The sequence below is a fragment of the Monopterus albus genome, unplaced genomic scaffold, assembly GCF_001952655.1.
Source record: "Monopterus albus unplaced genomic scaffold, M_albus_1.0 scaffold327.1, whole genome shotgun sequence".
Classification (NCBI taxonomy): domain Eukaryota; kingdom Metazoa; phylum Chordata; class Actinopteri; order Synbranchiformes; family Synbranchidae; genus Monopterus; species Monopterus albus.
In genome coordinates this window covers 22,252-35,789 of record NW_018128207.1, presented here as the reverse complement: position 1 = coordinate 35,789, position 13,538 = coordinate 22,252, and the positions used below count along the sequence as shown (strand labels likewise).

Genomic DNA, 13,538 nt, shown 5'->3' with positions numbered 1-13,538 from the left:
GGTAACCACAACAGCAGACTTCAGACAAACCAGATGATTAAAAAACTATGGCGTTTAATTTGTATTAAAAAACTGCATGTAATACATACAGTACATGAAAGTCTGACCAAACATTTAAAACTTTAGTAAAGAGGATGCACATTTCTCACAAACACAACTTTCATGTAGCACACTTGCACACTATTAAAATGAATTTAAAATTATTTTTAAATATGAAAATGTTTTATACACAAGAACTTTGCCTTTTGTGACCATTACAAGACAGCTAGTATAGCACTAAACATATACTGAGAATGAAAGAAAGTTAGTATAAACCCTGGTAATTACAGTGTCTTCACAATGTGTCATTACATCTAAATCATGAAAATCAGAAATTTGGGGAGTGATTCAGAAAATCAGGCGGGTTTAAGATTATCGTATATACCCGTGACTGAAAGAGTCATTTCTCCTTTTAATCAATGACTGAATTTCACTTTGAAAACAGGAGGGTGACCATATACTGTACATCATACATACCATATGTTCCATAAAACAATCACCTATATACTGTATATCCATGCCATTAAAATGGCAATTACCACCAAGTAAAAAAAGACAGCTGTGGCATAGTATGCCACACTCAGTAAAAAAATAAAAGTGATAAAAAAGATAAAAATTGTACCAACATAAAAAGACAATCTTGCTTTAAAAAAGTTTGAAGAGATCCTTCTAACCATTAAAATATGGTTAGAAATAGGGTCGGAAGTATTGACTTCATCCTTTGGTTCTGCATGGATGAGGAATCACACAAGTTCATAACTCTGTGCTCTTGTGTTTGTGCATCTTTTTCTGTGGAGAATTACAGGAAAATTCACAGATGAGTGAAAGATCTGAAGAATTAAGGAATTCAACTCTCAGACTAATATAATGTTATGAATTGTAACATCTATCTTGTGATACCTTTTTGTGGGTATCACTTGAAGGTGTTTCGATGGTTTGTGTGTCTGTGGCGTCTTGGACAGAACCCGCAGGTGTTCCTGGGACCTCAGCTGATTTTGACTTGCTTTTCTCTGAGAGAAGGACAATTGAAGAATGAATACAGACTTAAAAAACAGCATTTTGTAATGACTTTTTGACTTATTTACTCACTTTTCTTCTTCTCTGTTGGTGGACTTGGAGTTGTACTGTTAGGGGGAGGTAGTGGCTCTGTGTCAAATGTATTATTTTTCAATTTTTCTTGGACAGAACCTGCAGGTGTTCCTGGGACCTCAGCTGATTTTGACTTGCTTTTCTCTGAGAGAAGGACAATTGAAGAATGAATACAGACTTAAAAAACAGCATTTTGTAATGACTTTTTGACTTATTTACTCACTTTTCTTCTTCTCTGTTGGTGGACTTGGAGTTGTACTGTTAGGGGGAGGTAGTGGCTCTGTGTCAAATGTATTATTTTTCAATTTTTCTTGGACAGAACCTGCAGGTGTTCCTGGGACCTCAGCTGATTTTGACTTGCTTTTCTCTGAGAGAAGGACAATTGAAGAATGAATACAGACTTAAAAAACAGCATTTTGTAATGACTTTTTGACTTATTTACTCACTTTTCTTCTTCTCTGTTGGTGGACTTGGAGTTTCAATGTTAGGTGGAGGTAGTGGCTCTGCATCAACTGCATTATTTTTCAATGATGAGTCCCCTTTCTTCTTCACTTCAGTAATCTGGTCTGCCCTTTTCTCTATGTTGCCACTCTTTGTGTGTTTGGTCTGTGTATATTCTTCAGCTATCTGCTCCAATAGGCCCTCATGGTGAATAAATTTATGCTGTTTATTCTTCTTCTTTTCTTCAACGGTCTCTTCTGAGTTCTCTTCACCAGGATTCACCATCTTTTTCTTCTTCTTTTCTTTAACAATCTGCTCTGAGTTTTCCTCGCTATCAGCGCTCTCCCTTTTCTTCTTCTTTGCTTTTTCTTTAACAATCTGCTCTGAGTTTTCCTCGCTATCAGCGCTCTCCCTTTTCTTCTTCTTTGCTTTTTCTTTAATGATCTGCTCTGAGTTTTCCTCACCAGGATTCTCTGTCTCATTTTTCTTCTTCTTTGCTTTATTTTCAAGTATCTGCTCATGATTTTCTTTCTCTTCGCCTTTTTGTTCTGATGTTCCCTCACTATCATGTGTCTTTTTCTTCTTTGCTTTCTTTTCAGAAACTCTCTCTGTATTTAGTTTGACTTCCTCACCTACCTGCTCTGAATTTTCTTTCACCTTTTCAACTGAATTTTCTTCATTGTCCGCTTTCTTCTCCTTTTTCTTGCTTTTCTTTCCTTGTACTGTTGTCTCTGAAATTTCCTTTAAATCATCACCAGTCACATTTTTGTTCTTCACCATGATTTCTTCTTCACTCTTTTTCCTTTTGCTGTCTCCCTTTGTTCCTTTTTTCTTCTTCTCCACCACCAATTCATCATTAAATTCATTCTCTACAACTTCATTCTTCTTTTTCTTTTCCTCTTTTCTGCCTTTTTCTTTGCCATCTTCACCGGTCTCACTTGCTTTCCCTTCCACCTTGTCTTTATTTGCATCTTTTTTCTTCTTCTTCTTTTTGGGCTCAGACATCATCTCATCAGTTGCTTCTTTACTGGGAGTTACCACTTTCCTTTTCTCTTTCACTGGTGTCTGCTTTGAAGGGGACAGAATGGATGAAGGGGGTCTGTCCTCTGCAGCCTTCAGGTGTTGCTCTTGGCTCAGGGTGTCAAAGGTCGTCACAGGTGTCATCTTTTTTGGACTGCTCTTCTTGGGTTCACTGTTCTTTGCTGGTGACTCTGTTACAGCTTTCCCCACCACTTTGTCATTCTTTTCAACCATGCTATTATTCTGTTGAACTGAAGTGCCTGTTTTTGCAGGAGGCTTCGCCCGGGGTTTTCTGACTCTCTTTTTCTTGGGTTGCGGTGCAGAGGAGTCTAGAGCATTGAGGGTGTCCATCTTGGTTATGTCAGCCACTGCAGGCAGAGTCAACATGGTGAAGACATTGAGTAAACATGACTGGGAGGCACAAATGCTTAAAAGAAAACATCAATGGCACCCCCACAGCTACTGTACACAGCCATGCTTGTATGAAATCACTGTTTACTGGTTGTTCCTGGGTGGTGCTGTCCTGTCTGGTGCTTGTCATTCTCTCCTTAAGTGAAAGGACTCGGCTCTCCCTGTCTTTTCATCTCCCTCACCTGCCTCGCCTTCCACCGTTTCCTGCATTTTCCACACCTCTTAACTTTCTCCATCCTTCATTTAGTCTCTTTCCAAAGTGAACCCACTGCTTACTTTTCCTTTTATCTGGAGCCCAGTGTCTGACTAACACAATCATTTTAGCGCTCAGCCTTTGGAGACATTAGTTACAGCTCACTAGGAACGTTTGAAAGACTCAACGTGTTTCTAATTAAAACAACCGTCCATATTGTGAATGGCTTCTTTCTTTATTGTGGAGACTACTTTATCTTACCTTCAAATGCACGTCATAGCCCTAATGTGTCACTCCCAGCACTGGTGGAAAACACTAACTGGAAAATACTGTTTGTTGTGTCTTCTCTTTAAATTCCCAGAATTGTCCTCATCACCTCATCCTTTACATACTTGCAAATGAATGATGCACTCAGTGACTCTTTCTTTTTTCCCCAAACACACATACCAACCTGTCATCTGCTGGACAAGCTTCTTCCATTTCTCCACGTCCAGGCTGCTGTCAGAGTCTGAATCATCTTCCCCAGCAGACACAGCCTTGCCCTTTGTTTGGGTCTTTGATTTCTTTGTCTTGATTACATTTTCTGCAGATTCACTTTTTTTCCTTTTTGCTGATGCAGACTAAAAAAAAACATTCATCAATTGGCACAAAATAAATAAAATCAACAACAATAATAGTAAATATCCATCCATCCATGATCTATACTGCTTATCCTGAAAAGGGTATGAATGAATGTATAAATAATAATAATCATAAATAAAAATGCACCTTTTTTGGTGTGTCAGTTTTTTGCACAGGATTACTCTTCTTTTTCTTTGGCGTGCCTGGACATAAAAAAACAGAACCCTTTAACTTTAAAATAACTACAAACTACATAATGTATGTAGAGTTTAAATCCCTTGAGGTTGGAGCAAAGATGGACCAGGTGGAGAAAAACATCTGAACATTTTTAAGGCATGTTTTAGTTTTTAAAATGGGAGGAAAACACACAAGTCACCCTAAAACAAATTGGTGGCAAATGAAAGCGAGAGCAGGACGAGCCTGACAAGTCCAAACTGCTCTGCCTGCCTATCCAGGGTCCAGATCCCTGAATTGTTCTTGACCACATCTCAAAAACACAATTAATCTGATTATTGGCCTTCACTCACTTAGTTCAGCCCTGACTTTAACATGCTACAAGTCAGTTTTGGGAAAGAAGCAGTTGTACCTTTAGCTGGATTCTTTTCTTGTTTCTGAGGACTGGAGTTCTTGGCTGAGTCTGGATGCCTGTGTTTTGAGTCATTGTCAGAAACAAAATCAATACAAGGAAAACATCCCATTACAGCTAAAGGCATCCAGTCGATGTGTCTGATTTCAGGAAAGGAATGAGAAATCATACTCACTTTAACCATGAATTGTAGATGTCCAGTAATGATGGAGATGTTTCTATCTCCCCCTGCAGAAATTCAGAAAATAAAAAACAGTAAACATACACTGAGTAAGTTGTTTATTACATACAATAAACATAGCTAGACATAATGCAATCTCGGTCTTGATATCAGATTTATAAAAACTTATCTTGGGAGACATTTTGACTTGTCATAGCAAGAAAAGCACAGGCAGAACTAATCAATTTAATGTAGCTACTAACAACTAATGACGTTAATTACACAACATTATATGGTTATTCTCATCATATGAACTGCCTATTGGGGACTCAGAATCAAATCAGATTATTAACAAATACAGTATAATCATCAGACTTTACTGATACCCAGAGGGAAATTCACAAACGTCCCTGCAGTACGTCAAATTCTAAGCATTATCAGTAGTTGAAATTAGCTCAGCATTTATCAGCTTCAACATTAAATGTGATGTGATAATGCATCAATAATTCGAATCCAATATACAATACATTCATGTGTAATGTACCATTCTGCAGTTGATAATACACAATTAAATGTGCCACAGAATCTGAAAGCAAACAGAAGCTCAGTATACAAGATACTGTAAATGATGTTGAACCATCAGGCCATAGCGTCATAAATCTTTAGGGTCCCACAATAAGCATCATGCGTCTTGACACACAGTATCTGCATTGTATTTGCTGGGGTTAAGCAGTGGCCGGCCCAACTGGCTTGTATCGGCAGCCACCTGAGAGCCAGGTCCGCTCAGTTGACCAGTCACTGACACTGTTGTGCCAAGACTGTCAAACAAAAGAAGAATACACTACTAACAACCCCAATGAGTCAATAACTATTACCACCAATACAAGTTTTGTTAGGGTGGAGGAGTGAAGGCAAGTCTACAGGGTCATCAGGTGGGCACCCAACATATTCTGCTGTAGTGTAGAGCACTTCTTCCACCACTGTATACACATCATATTGTTACCTTATTTTATGGAATTTTGCTATTAAATATAATTTAGTTATACACTGGGTCAGCTACACTGAAACAAAGGGAAATTTTCCACATGAATCCACTGAAGAAAAGGAGTCTGGTGGTTGGAAACAACTTTACACACGAGTCAAAGTAATGAGCTACTAATTACCTTATCAAAACAACATTTTAGTAAAGTTATGTATAATTGGGCGCATTGTATGACAAAAAAATGGAAGTCTTGCAGTTCAACTTGTAACAACACTTACAAAACTACAGTAAAAGCACCGAGACACAGAAGACCACATGAACATAGCAGAGAGCCTGTTGTGCAGCAGTTACAGTAAGTTATAGTTATTAAATGGTAACAAACTGTTACAGTCACTCATACAACAGTCTGTGTGTGTGTGTGTGTGTGTGTGTGTACAGTGGTGACCTGCGGGCTGTGCCTCTGTAGCTCACTAGCAGCTGAGTGGAAACCATGCTCCTTCAAATGGCGGTAAATCAGCTGGTTCAGCTCTAGTTTTGAGGCGTTCACGGACATGACCGACAAACGAAGTAGCCGACAAAGAAACAGTAAAAAGTACCGAATATAAGTACTTTCATATTAAAACTGAGCGCATGTTCCACAGCTACTGCTACTCAACAACACACACATGTCAGGTTTCACTTTGCACTCAGGATGTAGTTCTCTTTACCGCCGCAGTGCACCATGGGAACTGTAGTACAAAAAAAGCCATTATGAGGTAGTATTCTAATATATAAAACATTCCCCTTCTAATAAAAAAAAAATCACATGAAGTTATTAATGTTGGGAGACATTTTCTGAAGACAATTGCAGTCTCTAGCCAGTATTCTGTGCATACTACACAGCATACTGCAGAAAATACTGCAATCGGTGGCCCAAGTATTGCAGTATATTGAGCCACTCACAAAAATCGACTAAGACCCAGTCTCTCAACATCTTTACATTTCTTTTTTTTAATTACATTTGTAGTGTCAATTTATTAATTTTATTTTACTTGTCTGTAAGTTTCCTATGATTTGGTCAGTTTTGGCTTAATTTCTGCTTAGCTGCATATTCTGTCGCAGGATGGAAATTTGATATTTGTGAACAGATACAGTACATTATTTTCTTAAGTCAGTCAAGGCCTGTATAATTTAGACCAGTATCACAGAGAGAGATCAAGTAGAAGAGCTGAGCTATTAAAGGATTTGCTGCCAGGCTGCAATTTTGTGATCTGGCTTTCTGGCAGAATGTGTGTAGCCTTCCTAAATCAGCTTCCTCAAGGTTGTGTCTTCAGGACTTTCTGCAGAAGTTTATATAGTTTCTAGTGGTTTTACATAATTGAGAATGGCACCACCTGGCTCTAGTCAGAGTACAGACATTAATATTGAAACTGTTAGCCCCACAATAAAATTAAAATGAAAATTGCCCCATATGTCTAAGATCCCCTAAAATCATACAGTATGAAAACAATGATGTGATGCTTCTGAGGGATTGTTTCCTGATGGGAACTTCTTGTGGATTCTTCCAATTGCTCCACTTTTGTTCCATTGTCCAAACATGCACAAGTTAACTGGAAACTACCTATAAATGTTACTATATGTTTGTCTGTCTATGTATATATCCAGATGTGATGAGTGTGTGCAGACACTAAAATGTGAGAAATGACAGAAGAGAGACAACATAAACCACTGAACAAACCTCCTCTTCCTGTCCCTTAATAACTTCTCTTGTGGCTTGAATTTTTTTGACTTACCTCTCTTGTTAAATGTCTTCACGATGAAAAAGCTTCCTCAGAGTAAGACAAATCACAAACTATCCAATTAAATGGATCAGAAATCAGAAACATTTCATAAGCTGCCAGGAAGGCTGATTTCCTGTCAATCAGGTGTTTATTTATTTGGTTGAACTGGGGGGAAGCTAAAGGTGTCTGGGCACAACGTGTTGCCATGGAGTAGATCTGAGATACTGTGGCTGATGGTGAGACCTTGGATCAAACCAGAGAAGAGTATTGGATAAGAAAAGGGTCAGCAGGAGTTAAATGTCTGAAAGAGCCTCATTCATCAAGCAGAACTATGAAAGGAAAGCAGTGTGTGTTCCAAACTCAACAAGCTTGATTTCAACATCTTACACAACCCCTCTCCCAACATACACACTCCATTGGTTTGGCCCATGAAGTTTGTTATAAAACTGACTCAGCTCTCTATTCTCTGGCTGTTGGATGAAACAGACCACTAAAATATTATGGAAGAAAAATGATGTGTAAAATAGGAAATGTAATATTTCCTCAACTCACATCTCCTCTAAACAGCACAATATTTTGAATAATTTTCTGATGTGTCTGAGAACGAGTTAAATTTACTAGAGAAAAAGAAATAAAATGGCAACAGAGAGGGCCAGATAGGTGCACACCCTTGAGCACTAGAAAAAAAAAGAACCATTTCACTTGGCTTTGATGATATGTTGCAGTAAAATTAACTGGGATATTTGTCCAGGTTACCCTTGTAAAGGGCAGTCTGTTTCACAGGAAATACATCTACTTTACATTCCACACATTTAGCAGCTCACATCGGTGCTCACTCCGCAGGATTACCTACAACTACAGCCAGTGTGATTTGTTTTTACTGGGGACCATTAATATGTCACAGCCTGTCAGTGCTGCCACTTTGGTACAGTAGCAAAACCTATAGGCACTTTAAGGTGCATTAATATATCATTCTTTGAATAAATAAATAAACAAACACACACATTAAACAAAATGAGCAACAAGGAAATGTAAAATTCACCAACACACAGGGTTCCATAGTGAGTGTTTTTCAGATGTCCATCCAGGTGGCTTTGCTGCAGGGCTGTGATGAAATGTGCCTGGCCTTCCTGCCCAGGTGCTGCTACAGTGCCACAGGAGCCAAGTCAAACATGCCTACAGCCAGAACTGCGGCCAGCGCTCAGACACTGGACTGCCACCTCAGGTGTGAAGTTTCATTTGCTAAGGTGTACCAGTAGATCGTACTAGGAGATGGACAGATAAATACACACATTTATCCCAATGAAATATGAACTATACATAACCCATATAAAGGTATATGTATCATGCAAATAAGTTGAAATGGTCAGAAAAGCTCAAAAATATTTTTGGTTGCAGTTCCAAAGGCAGAGTGCAATATCTGCATATTAGATATATGTGGCAATTATTCTGAAGTAAAGTAATTCAGCATAACGGCATAAAGTTAAGGCATTAGAAAAGTTCTAAATGTTTGCTAGCTAGCCTGAAAACAAAGTTTTCGGTATTTATGTTGAAGCCTGTTAAATTTAGGTAACTGAACAATGAGAGAAAATGAGTGTCCTAAAACTGTACCTGTTCTAAATCACCCTAAATTACCCCTCAGAAAATGAGTGTCCTAAAACTGTACCTGTCCTAAATCGCCCTAAACTACCCCTCACTTGATGGACTGATGTTGAAAAGATGATTACACAAGAAACTGGAAAATGGGACATGTTGAACAAGTCTGAAACAAAGGCACTTTTCCATATAGTAGATGGTCACAACCTGAATACAGTTAGGTTTTGGCGAGAGGCTGGCATACAGGAAGAAAGAAAACCTCCGCCCAGTCTTACTCAGATCTGAAAATTGTTGTAAGAGAGGGGGGTTTACTGGCAGGGGCGCATTGGTGGCAGTGTTCATGGCAAAGGAGAGCAGCCGTATTCAGTAACAGCACCGCTTCCTCAGTGAAAGCCAGCCGACACAGGAGCAGCAGGATCAGCACCCCCAAGTCGTTGCCTCCTTTCCAACTCATTACTGCACTTCATGGTTCCTCAGAGAATCACTTTGGAAACAACTGAGAAGAAGTTATGTGTCTTATATTTGTGTGTTTTATTCAGAGTTTATGAGAAGAAAAGAGGTAAAATGTCAATACAAGGTTTTGAAAAGCAACTAGTGCCTTGTATTAGTGTTATGAGTGAACCCCTCTGGTGTAAAGCAATAGACTCCTGAATGAAACTGCACTTTGATTGTGTTTTGTATATCTGCTTTTAATTGACCAGTAGAAAAAAATGAAACATTGTTAAATTCATAAAGTTCTGTGAAACACTTCCCTGTTCACATCCTCAGGAAGAAATTGGGTAAATTAGAAGGTTACCGAAGAACCAGCAACCACACCACAGAAGTCCACAACACAAATATACACTACTCTAAGACTTTCCCAAGTAGCTTGACTTCATGGCTGCATATTTTTAATATTTCTATATACAAAAGACAGCATCTCCCTCAAAACCTCACTCTGAAATTGTCCTGATGATATGTAACTTTTAGGAAGCGTGGCGTGAAGAAAGGAAAATGGTCATGCATCATTAAAACATTTACATCTAAGATAAAAAGCTAGTGACTGAGGAGGTGAGAAACTGAAAACAGTGAAGTCTGGCTTAAACTTAAATATCTGCAGAATCACATCCAGTTCAACAGCAACTCAGCTTGAGTCACATTCTTTTACACCCAAACAACACGAGTCATGACCACCAACTGGTTTTCATTTATACTATTTCTGCAAACAGACCCCTGCTCTTTACAAGAGTGCTGATACATTTAGCTCACTTTGAAACAGAGCAGCGGTAGGCCAAGGAAAGTCACGACATACAAGTAACTGAAAATAACATTCAGAAACCGAATATGGTGTCTGTCCAACATTTACATAGTGGCCAGTGAAAGCTACTCATGGTGCATTGTGAGGTAACAGTTCCTATAAATACTGTCTTCAAACCATTTCTTTATTTAGTATGCCAGTTCAAGACTAGATTAGCAAATGTGTCATGTGAGCTGTATGACTGTGGTGTCAACATATAAAAAGCTTTTTAGACTTTAGAGGGTGATGAGTATGTGGGCACAGTCTTTCTTTATAATTTGTGTGCCTCGGTATGTGCGTTGTTTGTGTTGTGGAGTAAGCTTTGAGTAGAAGTGTTGTTGACTCAGTGAGCTGCAGTTACACCTCTGACCAACAGAAAACAGTTGAGTCACATCTCATAAGTGACACTTACTTTCCTGGCAGAGAGGGGTCACACAGATACTGTATGGTCCCCTACTGGGTGATGTTATTACACTGCCGACTCTCTGCCCCGTCCTTTTAATTGCCTCTGAGCTGACCTTGCTGTTATTCAGACATACTGTAAACCTACTATAATCAGTAATATCAACTCACTCAGTGTGACTGCACAACAGTTCTCTGGTTCAGCTGTCAAAGCCGCTCCCAATATAGAGAAAACCCAACATAAATAAACATGTAAAACTTCAGCTGCACATTAATTTGTTTTTTCTTTTGCATCTTTCCGGGTTTGACCTTCCTTAAACTCAGAAGCTCCTCTTGAAAAGATGCTTCTGCTGCACTTGCACAAGTGTTATGTTTTACCTTCCAGCATGCTGAACAACTCCTGATTTCAACAGATTTCATTTTTAGGATCTTGAGCTACTTGACAGATTCAGGTTTTAAAATGAAGAGTATAATCTCACTTATACCACTGTGCATGTGAAAGATGCACAGTTGTTATTGATACAGAAGCATGACAGTTTCCCATGTAGTGACTGTGCTTGTATCATGCTCCGCGGGAAATACTTTTCCCCCCTCTGTCACCTAGTTTGACAACATACACAGTGTGCTCCATGGTGCTTTGGTCATACTAGTGTATCTGAATGCCTTCTCATATTACGCAGGTTGTGAAAGTACACTGTCTGTTGTGGGTGCATTCACTGAACATCTTTACAAGCTGAGTTGCAGTATCTTTCATGTGGCAGGTATTCACCTCAGCGTAGACTACATAAGACACCACATGTCCATTCAAGATTCACATTTTAGTCATTCAGCTAAACCAACAGGTGTGTGGGGTTACATTACATATGACTTGGCAACAGATGGCAACTTTGCACATCAAAAAATAGAAAACTATTAAAAACTAAACAAATAAAAACAATCCAGTTTTTAAGTCATTATTGTGCACATATACTCTAACACTTCTGCTAACTTTTCACTAACTAACACTTGGCAGTCCCTGCCAAGAGTACGAGGGGTCGGTTGCTATAGTGACAGCTTTTGACAAGGTATGTTTGTAGGCCGTGTAATGTGTGAACACTCCAAGGCTTTTCTGTCCAAGGTGAACAACGTAGAGTCAGTCTTTACATTCAAAGAGGGTTGGACTGTGCTATCCAATGGCCAAATCACTGATGACACACTTGATAACAAGATGTCTTACATCACCAGACTACTCCCTGTTAAAATGTTACAACTTAGTAAAACATGAAGTGGTTTTATAATGGCCCATGATAAACTAGACTTTTTTTTTTAACCGAGTGGCACTGACAGTAGCAAGCAATGATTGGTTCTAAGGTGTCTGTTGGCCAAGAAAATTAAGGTACCATTATCAGCCTATCTGAAATAGGGATCATCTGGAAAGACACATGTCTCTGAGCTTGACAAATTCGTTGTTCCAAATGGCCACTTTTGATGGTGGGAGCAAGACTTTTTAAATATGCATGTTTTGCACAGTTGTACTCAGCAATAAGGGGGCTGAGGCTGAGGCTGTGCAGCCCTGCTGCTTTCTGTTGATCTGTTGGATGATTTGTAAAGTGGTTCTTTGACCCCCGGTTGGAGATGTTATCAGACTCAGAGTCTGCTCTGTGTCTCCCTCAGGTCTGGAGTACTCATAAAACAGCGGGAATAAGAAAAGAGTGTTTGTGAGCGCAGTGGAGTGGAGTGGGAAACAGTGTCTGCGATTGTGTCTGCAGGGCCCCTCAGCTGCCCCGAGACTCAAATCCCCCTCACACACCATGTTTTTCTGAGTAATGATCGTTCTGTAGAAGCTCTGTCATCCACAGCTAAACCAGCTTTCTGGTAATTTGCAAAGTTGGCAGTGTGGTTCATTGACATCAAATTACTATAAAAAAGCATGAATGAACAGGAGGGTGCATGGTGTGATTCTTTTGGCTGCTTTTGTGTTTAAAGCTGCCTTTACACTGAAAGGAATAAATGCAAATATTTGGCAGCAGAATCAAAACTAGGATTTTGCTGAATAATTTCAAGCAAAAAAGATGTGTCTACTAATGTGAGATACAAACTCACCATCAACACCTGGAAGGAGAAGAAATATTTCTGTATGTTTCTGGGTAGTGGTGGGTGGCTGATGTTATTTCAGTGAGGCAGCAAGGAAATTGGGCGGGGTTAATAGGACCACTAGGGAAATGTTTTCAAGGGAGGCTGAAACAGTTTGGAGAGTAAGCAAGGATGGAGGGTCAGTTGAAAGTCCGATGAGAGGACATTCTTCATCCTGAGCCCCACTGCACTATGATTTGGTGACAATATACTAATAGTGCGACAGATACTTGGTGCCACAGAAGCCATGGCAACGACAGCTCTGACCGGTTTCTCCATGATGAGCTTGCTCAGCCTCGGTTACCTGACCTGGGATTTGATGAGTCCTAATCAGGTGGAAAATGAGCCAGATCAAACTTTTGTTAACAGGTCTCCTATTCCACAGCCTCCTCACATTATTTTCATTATGACAGACGACCAGGGATTCAACGACATCGGCTATCATGGCTCTGACATCAGGACACCGGTGCTGGACAAACTGGCTGCTGACGGAGTGAAGCTGGAGAATTACTACATCCAGCCCATCTGCACTCCGTCTAGAAGCCAACTCATCACCGGCAGGTAAAGTGTCTCTCTTCAGACTTGAGACTAGATTACTTCTTGTTTTCTATTTTGACCAAATTTTGATAGCCTAATTTGAACCAAGTGTTTCATGTTTTAGCCAGTTGTTTATGGCTGAATTACACTGATGTAAAACACAAATACATACATCTGATGTTTGCTGTGCAAGAACTGATTACCTGAATGAAATGAAATGATTAGATGCACTTTACAGAACTATAAGATGTTTACATAAAAGTTTGTAAGCTATTGTATTTGAATGGATGGAAAGGGATATTTTATATATATA

At 39.4% G+C, this 13,538-nt stretch overlaps 2 protein-coding genes across 4 annotated transcripts in view; one reads left to right on the top strand and one right to left on the bottom strand.

Moving 5' to 3' along the window:
- Positions 1 to 29: 29 nt before the first annotated feature.
- On the bottom strand, positions 30 to 6,254 carry LOC109974309 (protein starmaker-like). Of its 2 annotated transcripts, XM_020624447.1 has the most exons (10): positions 5,988 to 6,254; positions 4,576 to 4,628; positions 4,401 to 4,459; positions 3,962 to 4,017; positions 3,645 to 3,813; positions 1,575 to 2,957; positions 1,352 to 1,495; positions 1,129 to 1,272; positions 940 to 1,049; positions 30 to 828 (listed from the first exon to the last, which is right to left on the bottom strand). In XM_020624447.1, exons 1-10 carry the CDS (start codon positions 6,093 to 6,095, stop codon positions 793 to 795), a joined length of 2,262 nt encoding a protein of 753 aa, XP_020480103.1. In that variant the 5' UTR covers positions 6,096 to 6,254; the 3' UTR covers positions 30 to 792. The 2 variants fall into 2 exon arrangements, with proteins under 2 accessions (XP_020480103.1, XP_020480104.1); XM_020624448.1 differs by lacking the exons at positions 1,129 to 1,272; positions 1,352 to 1,495.
- Positions 6,255 to 11,078: 4,824 nt separating this feature from the next.
- Positions 11,079 to 13,538, top strand: part of LOC109974287 (arylsulfatase I-like) — a 4,160-nt gene continuing 1,700 nt past the window's right edge. The window contains exons 1-2 of one of the 2 annotated variants that reach the window (XM_020624419.1): positions 11,079 to 11,085; positions 12,949 to 13,249. In XM_020624419.1, coding sequence (XP_020480075.1) covers positions 11,079 to 11,085; positions 12,949 to 13,249 — 308 coding nt within the window. Of the gene's footprint in view, positions 11,086 to 12,935; positions 13,250 to 13,538 lie in introns of those variants that run through there. The other variant, XM_020624418.1, reaches the window with a different exon arrangement.

Bases quoted from the DNA above. Each gene is read 5' to 3' on its own strand.
- LOC109974309 (XM_020624447.1), bottom strand. From the start codon at position 6,095: ATGTCCGTGAACGCCTCAAAACTAGAGCTGAACCAGCTGATTTACCGC. The intron at 4,018-4,400 runs GTACAACTGCTT...TTTTATGTCCAG, and splicing joins AGAAAAGAATCCAGCTAAAG to GCACGCCAAAGAAAAAGAAG. The intron at 1,496-1,574 runs GTGAGTAAATAA...TCCTTCTCTCAG, and splicing joins ACCAACAGAGAAGAAGAAAA to AGAAAAGCAAGTCAAAATCA.